At 41.2% G+C, this 25166-nt stretch overlaps 1 protein-coding gene across 1 annotated transcript in view; it reads right to left on the bottom strand.

The window, feature by feature from the left end:
• Positions 1 to 25166, bottom strand: part of SGCG (sarcoglycan gamma) — a 135480-nt gene that overhangs the window by 41582 nt on the left and 68732 nt on the right. Inside the window, exon 5 of the mRNA XM_073320660.1 lies at positions 2803 to 2922. Within this exon, the coding sequence (XP_073176761.1) occupies positions 2803 to 2922 (120 nt within the window). The remainder of the gene's footprint in view (positions 1 to 2802; positions 2923 to 25166) is intronic.

Genomic DNA, 25166 nt, shown 5'->3' with positions numbered 1-25166 from the left:
GTGAGAAGTACTTACAACACCAGCAGGACATCTACCACTTCTTTGTTGACTTCAAGAAGGCGTTTCACAGAGTATGGCAAGAAGTTCTCTGGGAAACCGTGAAGAAGTACAATGTTGGTCATAAGCTTATTCTTACCATTAAACAACTGTATGCCAAGGCCAGCAGTGCAGTTCTTGACAATGGCACAATAGGAGAGTGGTTTTGCACCACTGTTGGAGTCCACAAGGCTGCTTTCTTTCACCCACACTGTTCAACATCTGCTTGGAGTGCATAATGACTGATGCTCTAGAAGATCACATATGCACAGTCAGCACTGGGGGACGGGAGGGTGGAGTGCGAACAATCTCAAATCTTCGCTTCGCTGAAGACATTGATGGCCTGGCAGTCAGCAAAGATGAATTGCCAACCTTGTGAAATGACTGGATGAAACCTCCATAAAAAATGGCACGGAAATCAGTGCAGAGAAAACCAAGCTGATGACAAACAAAGGTGATGGGATCAGCTCACATACCACTGTCAGTGGACAAGAGCTGGAGACAGTGAAACAGTTCAAGTATTTGGGGGCAATAATCACTGATGAAGGATCCAAGGCAGAAATTCCGGCAAGAACTAAGCAAAGCTAAAGCCAATTTGGAGGAATAAGAACATCTCCCTGGAATCTACACTGAAACTGCTGCACACATTGGTCATCTCCATTTTTCTGTATGTGTGCAAGACATGGACCCTTACAGCAGAACTTGAACAGAAAATACAGGTAATAGAGATGAGATGCTTCCGTAAAATCCTGGGCATCTCCTGCTTTGACCATGTCACTAATGAAGAGGTCTGCAACATCACCCAATGCGCTGGGTCATATGAAGACCTCCTGATGACCGTAAAGAAGCGCAAGCTGAAGTGATATAGCCATGTAACAAGATCATCTGGCCTATCCAAGATCATCCTCCAAGGGACAATACAGGGGAAGAGAAGAAGAGGTAGACAAAAGAAGAGATGGATTGACAACATAAAAGAGTGGACAGGAATGGACTTCACAGAGACACAGTTGTCAGGGGTGGAGACAATTGGCTGATTGCTCAACAACGATAGTGCCCCAACGACCAATGTGGTTATGGGAGTGATGATGATGATGATGAATAAGGTATATAAGAGATGAAAAGAGAAGTGAAGATGCGTCACTATATTGTATATAAAGATAAAGAATTGCAAAATATTCTTGATGTGTTTTTGAAGCCTGCATATATCATGTGTCCACAGCTTACTCAACATTTTATACAAAACTAATAACATTGTCTTTAATGAACAAGTAATACTTTAAAAGAGCTTATTTTAAAAATTGTTATAGTGGGCTTGATTGTCCTCTCACTTATAAAGCTTTTATACTGGAACAATGTAATTGACTTTAATGGATTTGCTCCTGATTTTCAGTGATGTGAAAGGGAATCAAGCCTTATACTGTATGTCTACATACTAGCTATGAAACTGCATAGTTATCTTTGCCAACTAGAAGATTAAAAGAGGAGTAGAATACATATTTTAACATCACTATTTCAATGAATGTATGATTTTGACTTTGTGCACAGATAGTCCTTTTCAAAATCAACTAACAATTGTCCAGTCTTTCATATCTTTGCTAAACATGCTAACCATGCTTTTTTGTTAAAATTTGGTGTCCCGTGGGCATATAATAATCATTTGAGGTGGTTTCCTGGTTAAATAAAGTTGTAATTTCAATTAAGTTAAAAAGCAAAAAATCTTAAGATATAACCCTGAGGAATAAACATAATTTATGAACACATATATTTTAACTTAAATTTGTTTTAGAAGTGCTAATTGTACACTAACTACTACTGTTATATTTTTATACAGTGAAATAACTTGCCTTGATCTATTAAAATTAAGACCTCAAGTTTTTAGAGTACTAATAATGAAAGCAAGTTAAATATGGCAGTTGTAATTAGGTTCTAAAATATGGAAACTGAAATTGAACGTAAGTTATGTGGCAATGTCAGTATTTTCTTTGATGAATTATTCCAATTTAAATCCAGAGCAACTGAACTTTAATATGTACATTTTAAAGCAATTTAGACCTGGAAAATGTTGTTAGTGGCTACAGGTCATGTAAGTACTAGTTTACAATGGAGCAGAGTAAAATGTCTTTATGTATGCTATCAAATGAAAGCATAGTAACTACTGTTCTGAATTAATGTTAATGTGCAGAACTATTCAGACATGATCTGATAACGTCCAAGGCAAATTTGTCTTTTGGTAAGTGACATTTTAAATGCACTATACTTAATAAAGTGCTATGGTGTAAATATCAAAGGCAAGGGGAAATAAGAGCATGTTGTCACTTTAAAAGAAGGTATAAAAAAAAATCACTGTTTTACAGCAGAACTGGGCAAAAGTTCCATGTAGAATTCTCAATCCAAATGGTTACACAAATAAGACCATGCAGGATTCCCTCAGTCTTAGTTTATCAGTTACCATGTGTACTTAAAATAAGAAATGGATGAGAAAAACAGCTCAGGCACAATGTCTGCTACCCACAAGAGTTAGTTTAGGGTGAAGTTTATGCAAACCCCATTATAATGCTAATGACATTCCTAACCCAGCAATTAAATTTATTGATAAAGGTCAGAACATTTTCAAATTTTCCCTTTCCTAATGAGGTAAAGATAGAACTTGTGTTTACAGGCACATGGTTTAATGTAAATGTTATTTTAGATGAACTGTGTGTGGTTTTGCTTTAGTTATATGTGGAAACGCATTTTTCAGGCATTTCTTAAATGTCTATTACGAACCTGTGATTCGAAGTTTATCTGTACCAACTAAAACTTCATTTTCATCCACTGTAAAAAGTGGCTTGCCATCTACGGAGTTGATCTGAAACTGTTGACCATGGACTTCTACCATTTTAGGACCTGAAAAGCATATTTGACAAGATAAATGATTATTAAGTGAACTTTCATAATGATTCCTTTCTTGCATTCTATACATAAATAATCAGCCATGTAACACCAGGTTATTCAAAATCCACTCTTATCAACTTTGTGAGTCATCTAAAGGCATTTAGGAATTGTGAAGATACTATGGTAATGGCGGACATATGAAGGATCTTTGATCATTATAAATGTAATATCGCTTCCTTAATTAACAAAAATACTGACGACATTGATATGTTTGCAACATCCTCATTATTAGGGAGAATAAGCTCTTCATAAAACAATCCCTTAGCTGTTTACACATCAAGTGCAGTTCTGGCTCCACATTTTACAAATGCTGCCTATCATGTTCTTCTTAAACCACATAAAATTAATTGAAAAATATTTTCAGACTTCGAATGCCAAAAAAATCATCCAGTGGACTGGCCATCCTATCAACACATTAAAATGAGTCAAAGCAGAGGGTTTGTCTGGCACTGTCTGGTCTGAAATGTAGATTGCCAGTTGTGAATCTATTTGGAGTTGGCTGATTGTTGAAGAGAATGACTCCTGTCAAGATCAAAGGGGGGTTGTGTTTTTCTTCTTCAAAATGGCAACTACCCTTCTTAACAGACTCACAGATTCCTAAATCACTAAAACATATTTTATTTTGGTCTCCAAGAGTTGCTTTGTGGGCAAGCCTGTAACAGCCTAGACAATTTCCATCCCTATCCCCATTCAGGCCAATTCTTTATCATTCCCATTTCATAGACTCATAGAAATGTAAGGCTGGAAGGGACCTAGAGAGGTCATCTAGTCCACCACCTACATGGGACCAAGTATATCAAGACTATACTTAATAGATGTTTGTCTAACCTGTTCTTAAAAGCCTCCACTGATGGAGAGTCCACAACTTCCATTGATAACTTCTTTTAGTACTGTGACAAAGCTCTGTCCTTCTCTCCATGGGTTCCAGCTTTCCTGGCGGATTTCACTAGCCTCAGAGGCTCACTGTGACCCTCCATGTACCCCTTCTCTCTCTAGAGACAAGGGTCACAGTCTACTGAGCCATTTTCATCATAAGCCAGTGAGAGAGGTGAGGAGAAGCTATCCTCCCTTGCACAGTCTCTGTTGTCTCCCAGTCTTAGTGATTAATCGGGGGGCGGGGGTGGGGGGGCAAAGGGGGAAGCCCAGGCCCGCCCTCTACTTCCGGCTCCAGCCCAGGGACCCTAATAGTATCAGCTATGGTAGCTGACCTTTTAGAAACATGACATGTACAATTCCCTGGGCTACTTTCCCACAGCAGCCCCCACTTCCTCAAGCTGCTCTTCACCCTTAACTCAGGGCCTCCTTCCTTGTGCCTGTTATGGTGTATTCTGCTCAGACTCTCCAACAGCACAACTTCCTCCCACAGCTCCTGACATCCACACCCACCTGACTAACTGGGAGGCTTTTAACTAGTTTCAGCCAGTCCCTGATTGGCTTCAGATGTCCCAATCAACCTAGCGTTCTCCCTGCCTTCTGGAAAGTTCTTAATTGGCCCCAGGTGTCTTAATTGACCTGGAGCAGCTGCCATTTAACTTGTCCTGGTACTAGGGATTTGTTTAGCCTGGAGCTAATATATCTATCTCCCACTACTTTTCTATAGCCATCTGGCCTTGCCCCATCACAGTACTTAATTATCCTTACATTTGGAAAGCTTTTCCCAACATCTAGCATAAATCTCCCTTGCTGCAGATTAAGCTTATTACTTGTCCTAAACTCGATAGCCATGAAGAAGAATTGATTACCATCCTTTTGATAATAGTGTTATCAGTCTTTTCTCAAGATTAAACATGTCCATTTCTTTCAACTTTTTCTTGGCCCATGTTTTTTAAATCTTTTATCATTTTTGTTGCTTTACTCTGGACTTTCTCCAATTTCTCTTTCTTAAAGTGTGGTGCCCCAAACTGGACACACTACTCGAGCTGAGACCTCACCAGTGCTGAGTAGAGTGGAACAATTACCTCATGTGTCTTACATATGACACTCTGTTAATACATTTCACAATGATATTAGCCTTTTATGCAACTGCATCACATGTTGGCTCTTATTCAACTTGTGATCCACTGTAACCTCCAGATCCTTTTCAGATGTACCACTGCTTAGCCAATTATTCCCCATTTTGTAGTTGTGCACTGATTTTTAACTTCCTAAGTGTAGTACTTTGCACTTGTCTTTACATAATTTCATCTGGTGATTACAGACCAATTCTCAATTTATCAAGGTCAATTTGAATTCTAATTTTGTCCTCCAAAGTGCTTGCAACCCCTCCCAATCTGATGTCATCCACAAAATTTATAAGCATAATCTCCAATCAATTAACCAAGTCATTACTGAAAATACTGAAAAGCACTTGTCCCAGGACAGACTTGTGCAGCACTCCACTAGATACTTCCTCCCAGTTTCACAGTGATAACTACTCTTTGAGTGCGTTTTTTTAAGCAGTTGTGCACCAACCTCATTGTAATTTCATCTAGACCACATTTCTTATGTGGAGCTGTGTCAAAAGCCTTACTAAAATCAAGATTTATCACATCTACTGCTTCTCCCACTCCCTCCATTCACTAGGCCAGTGGTTCTCAAACTTTAGCAACCCATTTCGGGCAGGGCCGCTCAGTCCCAGGCCCTGTCCCAAATCCACCTCTTCCCCCAGGCCCCACCCCACCTCTTCCCACCCCCTGCTCACTCCATCCTCCCTCCCTCCATTGCTTGCTCTCCCCCACCCTCACTCACTTTCACCAGGCTAGGGCAGTGGGTTGGGGTGCAGGAGGGGGTGCAGGATGCGGACTCTGGGAGGCAGTTTAGGTGCAGGAGAGAGTTTGTGTGCAGGCTCTGGGCTGGGGGTTGGGGTGTGGGCTCTGACCAGGTGGCGCTTACCTCGGGTGGCTCCCAAAAGCAACTGGCACATCTCTCTGACAGCGGCTCCTAGGTGGGGGGGCGGGGGGAAAGGGCAGTCTCTATGCGCTGCCCCTGCGCACAGGCAGAGCACCTGTAACTCCCATTGCCTGCGCCCCCACCCCCCTAGGTTACAAGGATGTGCCGGCCACTTCCAGGAGTGGTGAGGAGACAGGGCAGGTAGGGAGCCTGCCTTAGCCCCGCTACACCACCAGACTTTTAGCACCTAAAATCTCCTGGTTTGGCTTCAGTAGCCTCCAGGAGATAGAGGGAGGGGGAGGAGTCGATCAGTGGGGCCCACAGGCCCCCTGAAATACCATCAGGGACCCCCACGGGTTCATGGACCCCAGTTTGAGAAAATATGCTAATGAGTGTGAATATAATGTAATTGGAATATGCTTCATGCAAAAAGTTTCTTGTAAGGTATCATTACAAAGCTTATAATCTACTGAGTGTGGTCATCCTATTTGTATAAATGTATCATTCTTGTATTTGAAATTAGAAATATGAAATATAACTCTCAGGTTCTATTGTAATTATGCAAAGTGTGGGCCATTAATAGCGGTTTGGAATCTTGATAACTCCCATTAACCGGGACAATTGACTGTAGATGGCTCTGTTTACTTGCAAGCCTTCCCGTGAGTCAGGCCAGGAAGAATGAAGGCTTGGGGTCTCACAGAACATATGACCATGTCACCTGGTACTGGAATCCATCTTAAACCTGGGGCTTTTCCATTTAGAAGGAGGGGTGGGACAAAAGAGAGACAAAAGATTCCCACCTTGTGCCAAAGCTATATAAGGAGGTGGAACAGAACAAAGGAGGTTCCAGTGATGAGAAATCCCCTAGTTACCACCTGAGCTGGAGCCAACAAGAACTGTAGCAGGGGAAAGGATTGGGCCCAGACTAGGAAGGAGTCCAGTCTGTGAAAGAAGCTTATTGGAACATCTCTGAGGGTGAGATTTTATCTGTAATCAGTTTCCTACTGTATTAGGCTTAGACTTGCACGTTTTATTTTATTTTGCTTGGTAACTTACTTTGTTCTGTCTGCTATTACTTGAAACCACTTAAATCCTACTTTTTATATTTAATAAAATCACTTTTGGCTTATACACTAACCCAGAGTAAGTAATTAATTCCTGGGGGAGCAAACAGATATGCATATCTCTCTATCAATGTTATAGAGAGTGGACAATTTATGAGTTTACCCCATATAAGCTTTATACAGAGTAAAACAGATTTATTTGGGGTTTGGACCCCATTTGGAACTGGGTATCTGGGTGCTAGAGACAGGAGCACTTTCTAAGCCGTTTTCAGTTAGGTCTGCAGCTTCTGGGGGACATGATTCATACCTGGGTCTGTGTTTGCAGCAGGCTAGCATGTCTATCTCAGCAAGACAGGGTACTGAAGTCCCAAGCTGGCAGGGAAAATGGGCTCAGAGGTAGTCTTAGCACATCAGGTGGAAGTCCCATGGAGGTCTCTGTGATCCAACTGTCACACCTTCAATCTATGAAAATGACAGTCAACTGTCATTCTGCACCTGCTGAGCCTGTAGTTGAATCTTTCCTTGGTGCTGTTGAGGTGGCTGGTGTACAGCTTCATTAGTCAGGAGCAAGGGGTAGGCTGGGTCTACCTGGGTCACTACTGGCATTTTAACATTGATTTATGTTTTGAAACCCCATAGTTTCATTGCCACTAATCATTTCAACATTGCCAGTAATCAAGCACATAAATCACATTTTGGACGCAGATCAAAATATGCAATTAGTACAGAGATACTTATGGTCACACATTGTCACAAATTCCTTACCTTCCTCTCTTCCCAGCCTGTGAGAGAAATAACTGATTTTCTTGGGGGTGGGGAAGTTGAGAAAGTGTGTGTAATGTCTGTATGTGGGAATGTTTGCAGTATTGTTTTAGCCATGTTGGTCCCAGGATATGAGAGAGACAAAATGAGTAACTTTTATAGGACCAACTTCTGCGAGTAAAAGTGAAAGGGACAAGCTTTCAAGCTTCACAGAGCTCTTCTTCAGGTCTGTAGAAGGAAACTAGAGTGTTCATGCTAAATACAAGGTGGGACAGATTGTTAAGCATAAGGAGTTCACACATGTTGTACGAGACCATTTAAAATTAACTAATTAACACCTCTGAAGTTGTAAGACAATGTGGTTTAGTAGGCAGATGGGTGTGTTACAAGTTGTTGTAATGGTCTCTAAGGTGCCACAAGTACTCCTTTTCCTTTTACGAATACAGACTAACACAGCTGCTACTCTGAAACCTGTGGTTGGAGAGTATCTACCATCGTAGCAGTGGAGATATGTCTTCAGATTTTGCATTTGTTGTTTTGACAGTGTCTGCTGCTGCTTTGAATTGGTGTGACCTACCCTGTGGGGAACTTGCTTGTGATGATGACCTTGTTGAAGCTGAGGGGTTGTTTGAAGGCCAGTGTTTTTTTTCCCCGTATTGAAGACGGTTTCCCTGTGGTATGTGGGTGCCTCTTTCCATGATGAGATCTACTTCCTTCGTAGAGTATCCTTGTTCGGTGAAGTCAGTTTTAAGTGTGTTAAGACATGTATTCTGGACTTTCTTTTCAGAGCATTTTCTGTGGTATCTGAGATCCTGGATGTAGATAACAGATTTCTTGGTGTGTCTTGGGTGGTTACTGGATCTGTGAAGGTAGGTGTGGTGATCTGTGGGTTTCTTGTATATAGTTGTCTGTAGGGTTCCATTGTTGAAGCTGATAGTGGTGTCCAAGAAGTTGAAGTGGGAGGGTCCCAGAGCTCAGGCTGCAGCCAAGTCCGAGCCTCTTTATCACAGTTAAACAGACCCTTAGACTGAACAAGCTGGCAAGAGACAGCCGCATGTGTCCAGAGCTGGATTAACCTTAGGCTCTCCTAGTTTTAGGACCTACTGGTCAGGCAGGGGGCACGGCTGGGTCTGGGTGAGAGGGAGCGAGCTTGTTCACACAGCCCTGTTGGAGCACTTCTGTCAGCAGGAAAGGCAAAGCAGCCCCCTGTGGCTTGGAAGAAGATCAGCCGGCAGCCTGTTGCTTTTCCTCCCTCTCGTCTCCCTGTGCTGTAGGAACACACTGCTAGGTATCCGGTTAACACTGGTAACTGGACTCTAAAAATCTGCTTACCACAGGAACCTGTGCCAGCTGTGGGTGTAGTTTGAGCAGGCAATATCCCACCCCCAATTCCTCCAGAGGTCTGCTTAGCTGTCAGGGAGGGAAGAAGCTCCCTCCGTCCCTCTCCTCAGCTGAGGCTAGCAGACAGCTCCAGGACGCTGACTCCTGGGTCCTAGTGCCCATCACTGTCATCTTCTATGTGTGCTGGGTCCCATTTCTGGACAACTGGTGAGTGCCTGGGGGGAGGGGAGGTCGGGGTCAGGGCCAGGGGGTGGTGCAGGAAAGAGGCAGTACCAGAGCAGTAGGGAAGCTTGCACAGAACCTGCACACACTCTATCCAGATCCAGCCAGAACTAATGCCGCTCCCATGTATAAGGAACAAATTCCCACACATTTGTAGGAAAAACAAAACAAAACATCCCATTTGGTATACCAGTACTTTAACTTTTATAGGACCTTCCATCGAGGGGCTTCAGATTTATGGTGCACTGTATTCAATACTGTATTGAACTATACGAAAAATCAAAGAAATCCAATTTTTTTCCTTGATGTATTTTTCTGTACTGGGATGCTCAGGCAACCAAGTTCTTTCCTTATGCTCAGCGTAGTTCCACAGGCCAACACATTGTTGTGCTTTTAAGGGGTTGCAAAAGCACTGGAGGAAGCTCAACCCACAATGTTGCAAGTTTCTCCATCCCCTCTCCCTCGAGGATTTTAAATCCACTTCTTAGCAGGCTATGATAAAAAGACTGGCTGATAGGCTAAAGGCAGGTTCTGTCCATTTGCTGATTCTCCAGCAGTTCAATCCATCATAAAAGTACCACACATTTCATTTCTTTTGAGTTTCATTCAAAAACTGTAAAGCTAAATAAACCTTAAGCTACTCCTCATTTTTCTGCCCCAATTCAAACTAACTTCTTTCCCAAGTGGAAAATATTGGGTAAGAATGGAATGTGTGTGATTCGAGAAGGGAATGAGAACACAGGCCAATTCCTGCTGACAGTTACACCTGTGTAACCTTATTGACTTCAGAGAGAACAGATTTTTTCACAAGAATAGATTTTGGTCCTTCTGCTTTTCCACACCTGGTATAACCAGAATCTCATTCACTTTCCTCCCCTAAACTCTGAGCACTTTAAAGGAAAAAATAAGCAAGGTCTGCTTGATTTACACATGCAAACGAAACAGGAAGCTCTCCCTTCATTCTACACCAGCCTTAAACAAACACCAGACCTGATGTAACAAGGCTGTCACTACAGCAGCCTTGGTTGGACTGTTCTTTTGAAAGATCCTTAATGGTTCTTTTAAGATGCAGATTTTCAGTGAAATCTTTTTGTTTGGGGGCGGGGCAGAGAACACAACAGGGAATAGTTCTGTTTTGCTAACTCCTCGTCATTCAAAAGCTGAAAGTTTGTTTAATGTTTGTACAGTGATTTTGAAGAGCTAACATAGTACAGAAGTGGTAAGCATTAGCACTGTGCAACCATCTGAAGATCTGTGTCACTTCTAGCTGTTATCTTTTTCTTTTAGAAAGCTTAAAACAAACAAATGCAAACCATATGGCGATGGTGCACATAGAACCTCATGTCAGAGCTACTGATCACACATTCTAGAATAGATAATACTTAATCCTGCCATGAGTGCAGGGGACTGAACTAGATGACCTCTCAAGGTCCCTTCCAGTCCTGTGATTCTATTCTATGATTCTAATTGTGGAAGAGCTTAGTGACAGAATGGCTTGATGTGGTGAATCACTGTAGATTAACTACACAAACTGGGTGTCATCCCATAAATAATATTTGGGTTCAATGTGGAAACAGTAATTATCTTCAGCCAGTACAACACTGGGAGGCAGCTTTCAGAGCAAGACAGCCTAAAATATAATGCCACCCAATGTAATTTTCCCACTACTACTTCCTCCACTTCAGTGGATTTTACACCTGAGTGGTTTTCTTTTACATAATAAAAGCTGGCTGCCTCCCAGACTGCAGTCAGAGTGAGATAGAGTAAGTGGTGTAGAGCCCATAGCTTGGGGAAAACACCTGCAGGGCTTGACTTTGCACTGTGTCATGTGGAGAGCTGAGGATAGAAGCACAAGGTTGAAAGATTTCAGAGTAACAGCCGTGTTAGTCTGTATTCGCAAAAAGAAAAGGAGTACTTGTGGCACCTTAGAGACTAACCAATTTATTTGAGCATGAGCTTTCGTGAGCTACAGCTCACTTCATTGGATGCATACCGTGGAAACTGCAGCAGACTTTATATATACACAGAGAATATGAAACAATACCTCCTCCCACCCCACTGTCCTGCTGGTAATAGCTTATCTAAAGTGATCATCAGGTTGGGCCATTTCCAGCACAAATCCAGGTTTTCTCACCCTCCACCCCCCCCCACAAATTCACTCTCCTGCTGGTGATAGCCCATCCAAAGTGACAACTCTTTACACAATGTGCATGATAATCAAGTTGGGCCATTTCCTGCACAAATCCAGGTTCTCTCACCCCCTCACCCCCCTCCCAAAAACCACACACACAAACTCACTATCCTGTTGGTAATAGCTCATCCAAAGTGACCATTCTCCCTACAATGTGCATGATAATTAAGGTGGGCCATTTCCAGCACAAATCCAGGTTTTCTCACATCCCCCCCACCCCCATACACACACAAACTCACTCTCCTGCTGGTAATAGCTCATCCAAACTGACCACTCTCAAAGTTTAAATCCAAGTTAAACCAGAACATCTGGGGGGGGGGGGGTAGGAAAAAACAAGAGGAAATAGGCTACCTTGCATAATGCCTTAGCCACTCCCAGTCTCTATTTAAGCCTAAATTAATAGTATCCAATTTGCAAATGAATTCCAATTCAGCAGTTTCTCGCTGGAGTCTGGATTTGAAGTTTTTTTGTTTTAAGATAGCGACCTTCATGTCTGTGATTGCGTGACCAGAGAGATTGAAGTGTTCTCCGACTGGTTTATGAATGTTATAATTCTTGACATCTGATTTGTGTCCATTTATTCTTTTACGTAGAGACTGTCCAGTTTGACCAATGTACATGGCAGAGGGGCATTGCTGGCACATGATGGCATATATCACATTGGTGGATGTGGAGGTGAACGAGCCTCTGATAGTGTGGCTGATGTTATTAGGTCCTGTGATGGTGTCCCCTGAATAGATATGTGGACACAATTGGTAACGGGCTTTGTTGCAAGGATAAGTTCCTGGGTTAGTGGTTCTGTTGTGTGGTATGTGGTTGTTGGTGAGTATTTGCTTCAGGTTGCGGGGCTGTCTGTAGGCAAGGACTGGCCTGTCTCCCAAGATTTGTGAGAGTGTTGGGTCATCCTTTAGGATAGGTTGTAGATCCTTAATAATGCGTTGGAGGGGTTTTAGTTGGGGGCTGAAGGTGACGGCTAGTGGCGTTCTGTTATTTTCTTTGTTGGGCCTGTCCTGTAATAGGTAACTTCTGGGAACTCTTCTGGCTCTATCAATCTGTTTCTTTACTTCAGCAGGTGGGTATTGTAGTTGTAAGAAAGCTTGACAGAGATCTTGTAGGTGTTTGTCTCTGTCTGAGGGGTTGGAGCAAATGCGGTTGTATCGCAGAGCTTGGCTGTAGACGATGGATCGTGTGGTGTGGTCAGGGTGAAAGCTGGAGGCATGCAGGTAGGAATAGCGGTCAGTAGGTTTCCGGTATAGGGTGGTGGTTATGTGACCATTGTTTATTAGCACTGTAGTGTCCAGGAAGTGGATCTCTTGTGTGGACTGGACCAGGCTGAGGTTGGTGGTGGGATGGAAATTGTTGAAATCATGGTGGAATTCCTCAAGGGCTTCTTTTCCAGGGGTCCAGATGATGAAGATGTCATCAATATAGCGCAAGTAGAGTAGGGGCTTTAGGGGACGAGAGCTGAGAAAGCGTTGTTCTAAATCAGCCATAAAAATGTTGGCATAGTGTGGGGCCATGCGGGTACCCATAGCAGTGCCGCTGATCTGAAGGTATACATTGTCCCCAAATGTGAAATAGTTATGGGTAAGGACAAAGTCACAAAGTTCAGCCACCAGGTTAGCCGTGACATTATCGGGGATAGTGTTCCTGACGGTTTGTAGTCCATCTTTGTGTGGAATGTTGGTGTAGAGGGCTTCTACATCCATAGTGGCCAGGATGGTGTTATCAGGAAGATCACCGATGAATTGAAGTTTCCTCAGGAAGTCAGTGGTGTCTCGAAGGTAGCTGGGAGTGCTGGTAGCGTAGGGCCTGAGGAGGGAGTCTACATAGCCAGACAATCCTGCTGTCAGGGTGCCAATGCCTGAGATGATGGGGCGCCCAGGATTTCCAGGTTTATGGATCTTGGGTAGTAGATAGAATATCCCAGGTCGGGGTTCCAGGGGTGTGTCTGTGCGGATTTGATCTTGTGCTTTTTCAGGAAGTTTCTTGAGCAAATGCTGTAGTTGCTTTTGGTAACTCTCAGTGGGATCATAGGGTAATGGCTTGTAGAAACTCGTTTTGGAGAGCTGCCGAGCAGCCTCTTGTTCATATTCCGACCTATTCATGATGACAACAGCACCTCCTAAGAGGTGAGCAGGATGGGGAATGTTGCAGTCTTCTTCCTCATAGAGATGAGCACTCCACCACCTAGAAGGAAGGAGGCCTAAAAGAAGGACAGCGTAGCATCCCTTGTGCTACCTCTTACTCAGAACTATCTGTTTGAAGAATTGAGTGTAGCGAAAGGGTTAGATAGTAGTGAGAGAGTAAAATAAACTTGTTAATTTGTAAGTAGATAAATGTTTGATGACTTCATAATTTTTGTAATATGTAATTCATACTTAGCCCTTCCCTCCTATTAGCCTTAGGCCACTCATAACCTTAATTCAGCCCTGCACATGTCTAATTGTAGTGTAGACATATGCTAAGAAAGAGGATTCTCTGTGCAACTGCAGAGTATTGGTATCCATGCCCAGCTGGTGTCCCATCTCCAGCTGTGGCTAATCCCTGATTTTTCAGAGAAAGGAGACAAAAACAAGCAAACAAATATACTTCTGGCCAATTGTGCATTGAGGGTGGGGGAAAAGAGAGGAGGAGGAGGATCGCTTCCTAACTGTTGCAAGCAACTGGCTGAAGCCCTGAAGCATGCGATTTTATTATAATAATTTTCATACTGCAGAATTGCAAGTGTTATGAGCAGGTTGAGAGCAATGCAAAGCTTCCTGTTTTCTCCATGGCACATGAAAGAAGGGAATGAACAGGTGGCTTCACAAATTTATAGACTCCTAGCCCCGAGCGCACCATCATGCCTTTCCAGACCAAACCAGTGCACAAAAAGGTCACAGAATTTGAAGTCAATATGCTTCAGTGCTTTCCTGAAATTGGACAATGTAAAATATTTCTTGTGTACTGAGAAAGATCAATATGAAAATGATATACAGTGACAGTCCAAAACTCTTCCATTGAGTGATACCTTAATTTGCAAGTGTTCCACTGATGTCAGTAGGACTTTCTTGCACAGTAAGATGCTTACTACTCAATGGGAGTCTGGATATCAGAATCTTGCCCATAATGACTAGTTTAATTTTTTCGGAGTTAATTTGCATTTGATTATGTTTAATTAACTTTAATCTCAAATGCATTGCTACTGACATTATTTTTCTTTATTTTCTCCTGTATTTCAATTTTTATTGTTTATATCTTAAAAAGGTTTCACTATTCTGTACATCCAAGTACACTATGGTATCACAGAAGACTAATAGTTACACAAGTTTAATACACACCTGCCATGCATCAAAACAAGAGGAAACAGGGAAAGAAGGATCAATTAAAAAGTCTGCACAGTGCTTTATTGGCAGCCTCCTGTCGTTCTCTAAATGGTGGCTAATCTGAGTAAACTGAAGCTTACTGTTAAATAAAACAAGAAGTTATGCCTTGAAATTATGAAATCTATCGAGTCACTAAAATTTAAATACCCCTTTTACTTTACTGGGATCAAAACTCTACTTTTCCTCCTGGAATGGACAGTGTAAGTTCTCCTTTTTAGGAACAAAAAGAAAAGGAGTACTTGTGGCACCTTAGAGACTAACCAATTTATTTCTTTTTGCGAATACAGACTAACACGGCTGTTACTCTGAAACCTTTTTAGGAACACTGATTCACCTCTAAAATTCTTCAATGAGGTTTGTAATTTTTCTTTCTATTAATTACTCTTGTATCATATCTTTGCTTCTCACAATCCAGCTGGACATTGATTAAAGTCATGCAAGTAATAATTTTTCTGCAGTATAGAGATCTTGATGAAATACATTTTGGCTCCTATCTTAAAAATAAGAAAGAAAGAAAAAATGAAGTTTTTAATGAAAGCCTTCTGGGAAAAGTAAAGAAGGGAAAACTAATGATTTTATGATGTTATTAATTAAGTCAAGTTTATAAAACTGGCTTCAGGGTTTTCCCTGTAAAAACATTATCAAACTCTTATGTACAACATGCTTCATTAACACTGTTCTCTGCCTATTATGTCTCTAATGAAAAAATATCATTACTTGAAAATGAAATGTCACAACACCGATAAGAAAAATAAAAATGATCTGACACTCTAGTGCAGCAATTTATAGAAGACAATTAATACTAATGAAGTAATATATTAAGTATTGACACTGTTTTATCTGTATTGTTATAACTTTGTTCCCATTTGTTACAAAAAAATTCATAGCACAAACATTGTTCTTACTTTAGCAGCTACCTCAAACTACAGTGATGGACACAGGAGATAGTCAACACTATGCCTAGAAACTATAATATTGCTTTCAAACTGCATAAATCATTTTGATTGTTACCATATTTCCATGCTTTATTGGTTGGTGTAGAGAATTTCACAGATTTTGCATTTCAAAGCATCCCGATTTTATAGTTATCGAAGTGGATTGTCACTAACTTTAGAATACTTAAAATGAACATCCAAACAAAGACCACAGTGATGTTATAGCTAATGTAAATATAATGTAATATAACGTAAATGACAAGGAGGAAGGCAAAGGTGAATTGAGCCCAAGGAGCTCACTGTGCTCGGATCTGTTAGCACAGACACTGCATGGCTTTGAGGCCTGTTCTGCTAGTGTGTTTTCCTCCACAGAATGACTTGATACATGTGGAACCTAGGATTCTCATGCTGTTGGTCCCTTGCATGATGTTGCAAAAGCAGATTGTAGTGGGGCAGTTACCCCGCTCCTGTGAAAGACTAGGCTGATTGGGGAAGCAGCCACAGCTGGGGCCATGCCCCAATCAGGCCACAGCTGGCCCTATAAAAGGGCTGTGAGCCAGGAGCTGAGTCAGTCTCTCTCTAGCTGTAGAGAGAGAAGGACTGGACTGCCTGGGAGATCAGGGTACCAAGAGTACAGTAGGGTTGGGGAAAGGAAAGAGGAGCTGGGGAGCTCCAGCCTGGCAAATCCCCAGGCTGTGCGCCTTGATAAAAGCCAAAACAGGTACCAGGGTTGCAGAGGCGCAGCCTAGGGTTAGGCAGAGGCAAAGTCTGATCCCCTTGCCAGTGATGAGTGGTTTACAGACTGCAGTCTGCCTCAGTGAGTGGGGGGGCTAGATGATGACTGGCAATAGCCACTGAGGCAAGGTGGGGATAGAGGGCTGGGAGTTCCCCTGGGAGGGGAGATCCAGAGTGGGGGTACTGCTGGGGGCAGAACCCTGAGGTGCAGGGGCACTGGGGTCTGGGAGGGACATGGGGGGTGAGGGGGGCAGCGGCAGGTGAGACCCTGGCTAGCAGAGGGCGCTCTGTATGCTGGAGAGCTAATTCCTGAGACAACCAGCAGGAGGCACCATGCCAGCAAGTCATCGCATTGCTACACAGATGGATTCAAGATGTGATTCTGGTCTTCTAAAGACAAAAGGCAATAGTCTCTTCATGAAGATTCTCCAGAAACTGTGGTACAATCCTAACTATTACAGATCACCAACTGAAGATTCATTGGGGGCACACACTTATTATGCTAGAACACCCCTGGGAGGAGGGATAATTTAAAAAAAAACCAATGAGAATTCATATAATTACAAAAGTTTGATAAATGTTGACAATTAAACTAATTATTTTATTACAACTCAGATTATAAAGACACAAACCAAAGGTCATAACCATTTCTTTGATTTTTAAAACTGAAGTTGCAGTTTAAGACTGAAGTTTGATTTTAAGACTGAACACTAATTTAAAGACTTCCTCTTTGACCTGAGGGAGAAAAGACTCAGGAAAGAAAGACTTTCCTTTCCATTTATCCAGGTCTTGGAGGCTTCAGTTAATAAATCAAAGTGGGTTTCATTTGTTGCACTCCTTGATCAGCTTATCAAAGAAAGTTCCAGCCTTTTCAAATGTTAAGGCCGAAGAGCAAGATGCAGCTACTGGGTACTGAATGATATCTTTTGAAACTGGATCCAGGAATTTTTAAAAAGGGATTATATTACTGAAATTAATCAAACGCTGCTCACATTTTTCCTATGGTTCCCCTCACTCTCTATTCTCCTTACAATCCTCTCTCCTTACTACATTCTAAATCCCCACTCACTCTTAGCACTGCATCTTCACTCATGGTGTGTCCATGCTTAGATCCATTTCCTGGTGGTCAAGCTTCCTGTCTTGCTTTCAATTTCCTTTCAACCACAGTTCTTCCAGGAATCCTCCCTATTCAATAATCTCCACTTTCCCTTACCTGAACTGTTGTCTCATGTCTAGTCTTGTCTGAGTTAGATTTTATGGCCATCTCATTGAGTTAGGGGATGCATTTTAGTCTATGAGGCTAAGTGATTTGTAATAACAAGTAATGCCTGGGTTCAGTGTCAAATCAATGTTTGTCAGTCGGAGGGATATTAGGGACAAAGAAAGGTAAAGGCAAAGTTGCTTGTTCTTCAGTTATACCACTCATTTCTTGACATTAATTCCCCTGCGCCCCTCTCCCCCAAAACATATAACTCTACTTGACTCTACTTGGCAGCACAATTACAGGAAGTAGTCCAAAATATAACTATATGTACAACTACAGTACACATTGTCTTACCATGACCACATAACTGTATCATACAAATGTTCACATAGTGGTCCACCTCAGTTAACCTGACAGGCATCTAACCAGTTTCCAGTGGTTTTAAAATGTTATGTAGGAGCTACTGTCCTGGAAGGAGAAAGGGTCTGTGGCCAGGGAAGAAGGCTGAGGTGCCTCCTAATTGGGAACCACTTCCTCCTTCACTTGGCAGCATCTGAGCCTTGCCACATCTCCTCATACTGCTGGTGCTACCCTGTCATCATGGGAAGAAATAGAAAACAGCTAGCCAATGATGTAGAAGTTGGCAGGGTTGAGGCAAGAAGAGGAACTTTGTAATGCACATGCGGATGAGTAGGAGGCTCGGACAACTTGGTGGGAGGGAGGGAGCCAGGCAAGGCTACAACAAAAGGGAGCAGGGTAAAAAGAGATCTTAGTTCTTGTCTCTCCTTAAATAAGGACAAATAAGGATATCAGGGTTAAATTTTTGGACCTATTTTCAACAGGAGGGTCAAGCACATGTACCTATGTCTTAAGCACACAAATAAAATGAATTTAAGAAAACACAGAAAGGTTATCCCTTTCTGACCCAAGTGGTTAGCCAAAATTAGGTGTTCTGAGTGCAGTTTAAGACATATTTTACAGTGTACAGTGAGAGCTCCCAACATCAAGAATATTAACATTTCTGATACAGACAATGCAGGAGTATACCTACTCGACTGTCATTTGCTGTAATAATCACAGTCCTTTGCATTTATACTTCAGAGTCATTCATACCAAGATTTCAAAATCTTTAGAAACATTAAATGACACACCACTTCTTTGAGGTTCTGTCAGCAAATATTTTACACACAGGTAGACTAAGGCACATAATTTTAGTGTCACAGTCAAGATCATGTGCAGAATCAGGAACATAATCAGAAGTCCTGATTCAATCCCCTACTCTCATCACATGATATGAACAGACGTATTTTTATAAATAAACAATTGAGAACGTCTGACTTGTATCTCTACCAGTTAACCTCAATTAGCTCTATAAACTACTTTCAGGCCAATCTTTCAAAACAAAGCTTTAAAGTAGTTAAGGCTTTCCTGCTTCACTCTGCTTCTGCAAGTGAAGAGGCACTTATGCTCAGGTATCTCTGTGTGCATGATCAGAAATAAGTAGTGCCACTTTTACAGTATGTTCTGGGTTTTCCCCTGCCAGCCAACAACAAATATGTCTCATCAAAAGAAGGGGCCACAGGCTGAATGGAAGTACGATGGCACAGAACAGGGGGCTGATATACTCCACTAAAATCTCTCCCTCAATCACACCTGTGGGTAACCTTTCTTTAGATGAAATCTGCAGTAAACAACACTGTCCCCTACATCAGTGGTTCTCAAAGTCGGTCTGCCACTTGTTCAGGAAAAGCCCCTGGCGCACCAGACCGGTTTGTTTACATGCAGCGTCCACAGATTCGGCCGATCGCGGCTCCCACTGGCTGCAGTTCGCCGCTCCAGGCCAATGGAGGCTGTGGGAAGAGGCAAGGGCCAAGGGACGTGCTGGCAGCCCTTCCTGCAGCCCCCATTGGCCTGGAGCGGTGAACCGCGGCCAGTGGGAGCTGCGATCGGCCGAACCTGCGGACGCCGCAGGTAAACAAACTGGTCCGGCACACCAGGGGCTTTCCCTGAACAAGCGGCAGACCGGCTTTGAGAACCACTGCCCTACATCACACAACTGTTGTGCCCCACCCATGATAGTGTGTTCCTGGAACAACCAACTGGATGCCAGGCTATAATCATGTAGATATGGCTCCTACAAGAGTTAGGTTATTGAGGGGCTGCAATGAACTGGTGAGTTGGGAAATGTGCAGTAGCATTAATGACAAGGAACCTCATGGTGGAAGTGCTTCGCCTTTAGTGAACTCGGGGAGGATCTATGGTTTATGGGGGGAGCTCTAGTTCATTTATGAGAAGTGGATAGCTGCTGCTCCCAACTGGAAAATTCCACAGAAACTCAGCCAGTAAGACACAGTTTCCATTCCCCTACGTGGATAATTCTTAAGGTAAAATAGATATCTAAATCAGTCTTAAACACTTATTCTAAGATTCTAACATTTGATTTTGAATCACTTTCTACTGTAGGCACAACTGATTATAATTCTTTTGTTGAAATATAATTTAATAACCTGACAAGACCATATCCCTGGACTGATCCCAAACTTATTCTCATAAATGTTCCACAACTGCAATTACTTATGTTTATAAACTGGATGGAATGCTGAGAAATGGTTCAAGCACTCTGGCTAATGTACAAGGCATTAATTCTTCAGCAAGGCCCTGTTCATACCAACTGAAACTGGACCACTCATTAAAAAAATCCACATGACTATGTTTTTCAAACTTATAATAGCAACACTGTGACAAATCAGGGTCAAGACACCCCCAAGAAGAGAACAGGGAGTTTGACCCCAAAAGAATAAAAGTATACAATGTTATTCTGCTATAAAAATATGTTAAGGTCTTTTATGAAACTTTGTAATGTTCTGAACTTCATGGTCATTATGAGCTAGGTATACAGACCGTGGTTATGAATATATGTATTTGTGTATATATAAAAGCTTGCTCATAATTTGTGCTGTAACATTCAGCTCCACTTCACAGCAGGATGGTGAGGAATCAGAGGGAAGGGCTGCCGCCCCAACAACAGGAGACTAGCTCCAAGCACCTAGCATTGTACAAACCAGGAAAAGACAAATGATGGGCCATTTGTTTAATGGAAAAACAATGAGACATCCAGGCTATCACCTCAGGAGGGACTTTTCCCAACTCTGAATAACTATGGGTTACCATGCCGGGGGAGGGGGGGCAGAAGGGGTGGGGAAGAGAGAGAGAGAGAGAGAGAGAGAGATTGGGGGGTGGGGGTGAGATGCAGGGAGCCTTTTAAAAAGGAGGTTTGAAACTGAAGTTTTCATCCAGAAACTGAGGGACAGTCACTTGGCGGGTGCTGTCCACGAGATGCAGGATCCCCTCTACGGCAGGGGTTACATTGGGAAACTGTTCAGGTAATTTGAATCAGAAAAAGGAGTTTATTTAATTTGGAAGTGTAAAGCCTGAAGTTTCATCTTACTCCAAGCAGGTCTTTGGTGTGTAAACTGTCTGGAGTGTGAGTGCAAAAGTAAACTGGTGACTGGGGAACTGGTTTCATATCTTTTGGGGATGATGAACTAGAGGAGGAAAGTCTGAGTGTCTGGTACTTAACAACTTGGGATGGATGGATTTGGAGAGACTCAGGACTGGAAGGGCTGTTGGTGTCACCCTGCAAGGACTAAATAGGCTGGCGGAAGGGAGGGATAGCTCAGTGGTTTGAGCATTGGCCTGCTAAACCCATAGTTATAAGTTCAATCCTTGAGGGGGCCATTTAGGGATCTGGGGCAAAAATTGGAGATTGGTCCTGTTTTGAGCAGGGGGTTGGACTAGATGACCTTCTGAGGTCCCTTCCAACCCTATGTTCTTAGAAGTCAGGATGAGACCTTGTGCTTTTGGGTTGGCTACAGGTGTCAGGGCTCTGAACCAAAGCTGCACAGCATAAAGGCACCAAGGTTATGAGGCAGGAGGTAAGAGAACTCCTTACTGGTATGGGTGATCACCAAAATATCATAACAGCAACATCATTCCCAGGATGTAATGACTGAGGATAATAGGTCTTAGCAGTAAACCTTTTCTAACTGCTTATTTAATCCCTCAGTCATTATTGTTTAAGCATGTCTCATGATTATCAGTCATGGAAGTATCATGCAAATAGTTAATATTTGTTTATGGTAATTCTTACTATGGCACAGATACTGTAATTTAACAGAACACTAGTTAGAACAGAAGACCAATATGCTATGAATAGAATAAATAATATTGGCATTCAAAAAGAGCAAATAGGAATCACTTAATATGCAACTAAATTTTGTACTTCTTTTTGCTAACCCTAATCTTAAAACAAATTTCATGCCTAACTCCCATTGAAATCAAGTGAAGTTAGACACCGAATCTGCTTAGGCACTAATGAAAAGCCCATTAGGCACCCATCTGAATTTTTAGGTGCCTAAATAACTTTGAAAATCTGGCCCCATGTTTTTCTAGATTTTATAATTGGTAGATCTCATCTTTTGCCACTTGGCTTTTATTCACAGACTGGCAGAGGAAAATGAGCTTCCCTGATTTTTCAGCTTCCACGTGGTTTCTCAACTTTGAATGAACTAACCCAAATGAAGAAAATATTCTCTTTGAACCAGCTAGTTAAACTGAAACAAAAAGTAATTAAGTCAAAAGCTTTTCTGCACAATACAGACTGAAAGTACTTAGCTTTGGAAAAATGCAAACATCAGCATTCGATCCACTGTAAAGTTTGAAAATAATATGGCTACTTACTTCATGTATTACATGACATTGTGAGACATTTATAATGCTTAAGTTAACCTCAGGTGTTAAAGATTTTTTCCATCTTATTCTGCATATAATTTAAAAAAGGAGCATCCTTTAATACATCAAAATTTGAGGAGGTCTCATAGATGCAGCATTATTAAAATTAATTGAAATAGATTATAATAAGTTTTGGTCTTAACATAGGTTTTCATAATTTCAAATTTAATTTTAAACAAGTTTATTTTTTAAAAGAAAAATGCATTTAATTTAAATTTTTTAAATGTGATTTTATTATTTAAAAATTTGATTTTTATTCACAGTAGACTATAAAATGTTTAGTCAAATATAAAAGCAGCTGCTGTTAGAAGGCTGAGTTTGATTTGATTCTAAGAGGCAAAGCATGCCAAAATAAAGATTTAGGAGCCTAAAATTAGGCAAGCTGGTTTGGGTATTGCCAAAATGGGGTAGCAGAACAGGTTTTACAATGTGGGTCATAAAATACATACATTTCCCAATCTTTTCCAACAAACAAGCCCATACAAGTTTCAGAGTAACAGCCGTGTTAGTCTGTATTCGCAAAAAGAAAAGGAGTACTTGTGGCACCTTAGAGACTAACCAATTTATTTGAGCATAAGCTTTCATGAGCTACAGCTCACTTCATTGGATGCATACCGATATACAAGGATATGAAATAATTTAAATCAAATTGTGGTATTTTTTATAGACTACTTTTTATTTATCGTCTTAAAAAAAATTAGATTCAAAGATGATGTTTTACCACTTCAGAAGATCAGGTTTTGGGGCATTATCTGTTTTTCAAATCTAGACAACTTGTTCTAACTTAAGTATTAGATGTATAATATTTTTTTTACCTGTGGTTGTTTGGAAATGCCAGATTATTGTTACTTGTAGTCAGTTATTTAGTGGAAACACCAATCATTTAATAGATAATTTTTAAAAAATCTCTTCCCTTTTCTAGTTGATGTTTATTTAGTGGACATGCCTATATTTTTATGCATTTTGGAACTTCCAGGAATATTATGTAAATTTTGGTTTCTATTATGTAATCTAATTGATGTTATTGTTAAAGGCTATTAATAAGAAAACATACTATAAAATATTTATTAGGTAATATAATAAATTTTAAACTAGGCAAAGAAACAAAATGCATTGTGCTATCTTATCATTGCTTTTTTCATTGTGGTCATTTTCTTACTTTGCTAATTCACAAAATGCAGCCATTCTTAGTCACTCTCAGTCAGTAGTAAACATTTGTTATGTTTTGCAGTACTAATTATTTATTTCTTCAAATGTATAAAAATCTCTATAGATGTCCATCTGATAAATTAAAACACACAATCTAACATAGCATAAATGTCTGCCCATACATAAATATCGAATACGCTCCTTTACTGCAACCCCAAAAGTCTGTTTTATATTGTGATGATGAAGATTTGGTCTTAAGCAGTAGATTTCTTTTTTAATCAAGAAATAAGTTGATATAGATGTGTTTAATACAATAATTTGACTTTATTTTTAATCAGGTTTGCATTTCTGTTGTTAACATTTTGAATAGAAATGGTGAGTTAGACAACACAAGCAGAATTCCTTCACTCCTTAAAGCTTCACACCCTATAAGTTGTTTTAGGGAATGATTTAAATCTGCTTTCCGTAATTTTGTATTGTCATAAATATAAAGGGAAGGGTAAACCCCTTTAAAATCCCTCCTGGCCAGAGAAAAAAATCCTCTCACCTGTAAAGGGTTAAGAAGCTAAAGGTAACCTCACTGGCACCTGACCAAAATGACCAATGAGGAGTCAAGATACTTTCAAAAGCTGGGAGGAGAGAGAGAAACAAAGGGTCTGGTCTGTCTGTCTATATGCTGCTTTGCCGGGGATAGACCAGGAATGGAGTCTTAGAACTTTTAGTAAGTAATCTAGCTAGGTATGCGTTAGATTATGATTTCTTTAAATGGCTGAGAAAAGAATTGTGCTGAATAGAATAACTATTTCTGTCTGTGTATCTTTTTATAACTTAAGGTTTTGCCTAGAGGGGTTCTCTATGTTTTGAATCTAATTACCCTGTAAGGTATCTACCATCCTGATGTTACAGGGGGGATTTCTTTACTTCTATTTACTTCTATCTCTATTAAAAGTCTTCTTGTAAGAAAACTGAATGCTTTTTCATTGTTCTCAGATCCAAGGGTTTGGGTCTGTGGTCACCTATGCAAATTGGTGAGGCTTTTTATCCAACATTCCCAAGGAAAGGGGGGGTGCAAGTGTTGGGAGGATTATTCATTGTTCTTAAGATCCAAGGGTCTGGGTCTGTAGTCACCTAGGCAAATTGGTGAGGCTTTTTACCAAACCTTGTCCAGGAAGTGGGATGCAAGATTTTGGGAAGTATTTTGGGGGGAAAGACATTTCCAAACAGCTCTTCCCCAGTAACCAGTATTTGTTTGGTGGTGGTAGCGGCCAATCCAAGGACAAAGGGTGGAATATTTTGTACCTTGGGGAAGTTTTGACCTAAGCTGGTAAAGATAAGCTTAGGAGGTTTTTCATGCAGGTCCCCACATCTGTACCCTAGCGTTCAGAGTGGGAAAGGAACCTTGACATGTATCAAATCTATTTATTTTCTAATTTTTCCCTGAGTGTTTATGGTTGATAATCATACTCCTAATTATTGCCTTATATGTTTAGCATTCCCTTCATTTCTTATTTTGAAACTACAACCTACAAGGTGTATGTATTGATGTTTTAAAGACAATGAGTGTAC

Source organism: Lepidochelys kempii, chromosome 1 (assembly GCF_965140265.1).
Source record: "Lepidochelys kempii isolate rLepKem1 chromosome 1, rLepKem1.hap2, whole genome shotgun sequence".
NCBI classification, from domain to species: domain Eukaryota; kingdom Metazoa; phylum Chordata; order Testudines; family Cheloniidae; genus Lepidochelys; species Lepidochelys kempii.
This window is presented reverse-complemented; position numbering and strand designations above follow the sequence as displayed.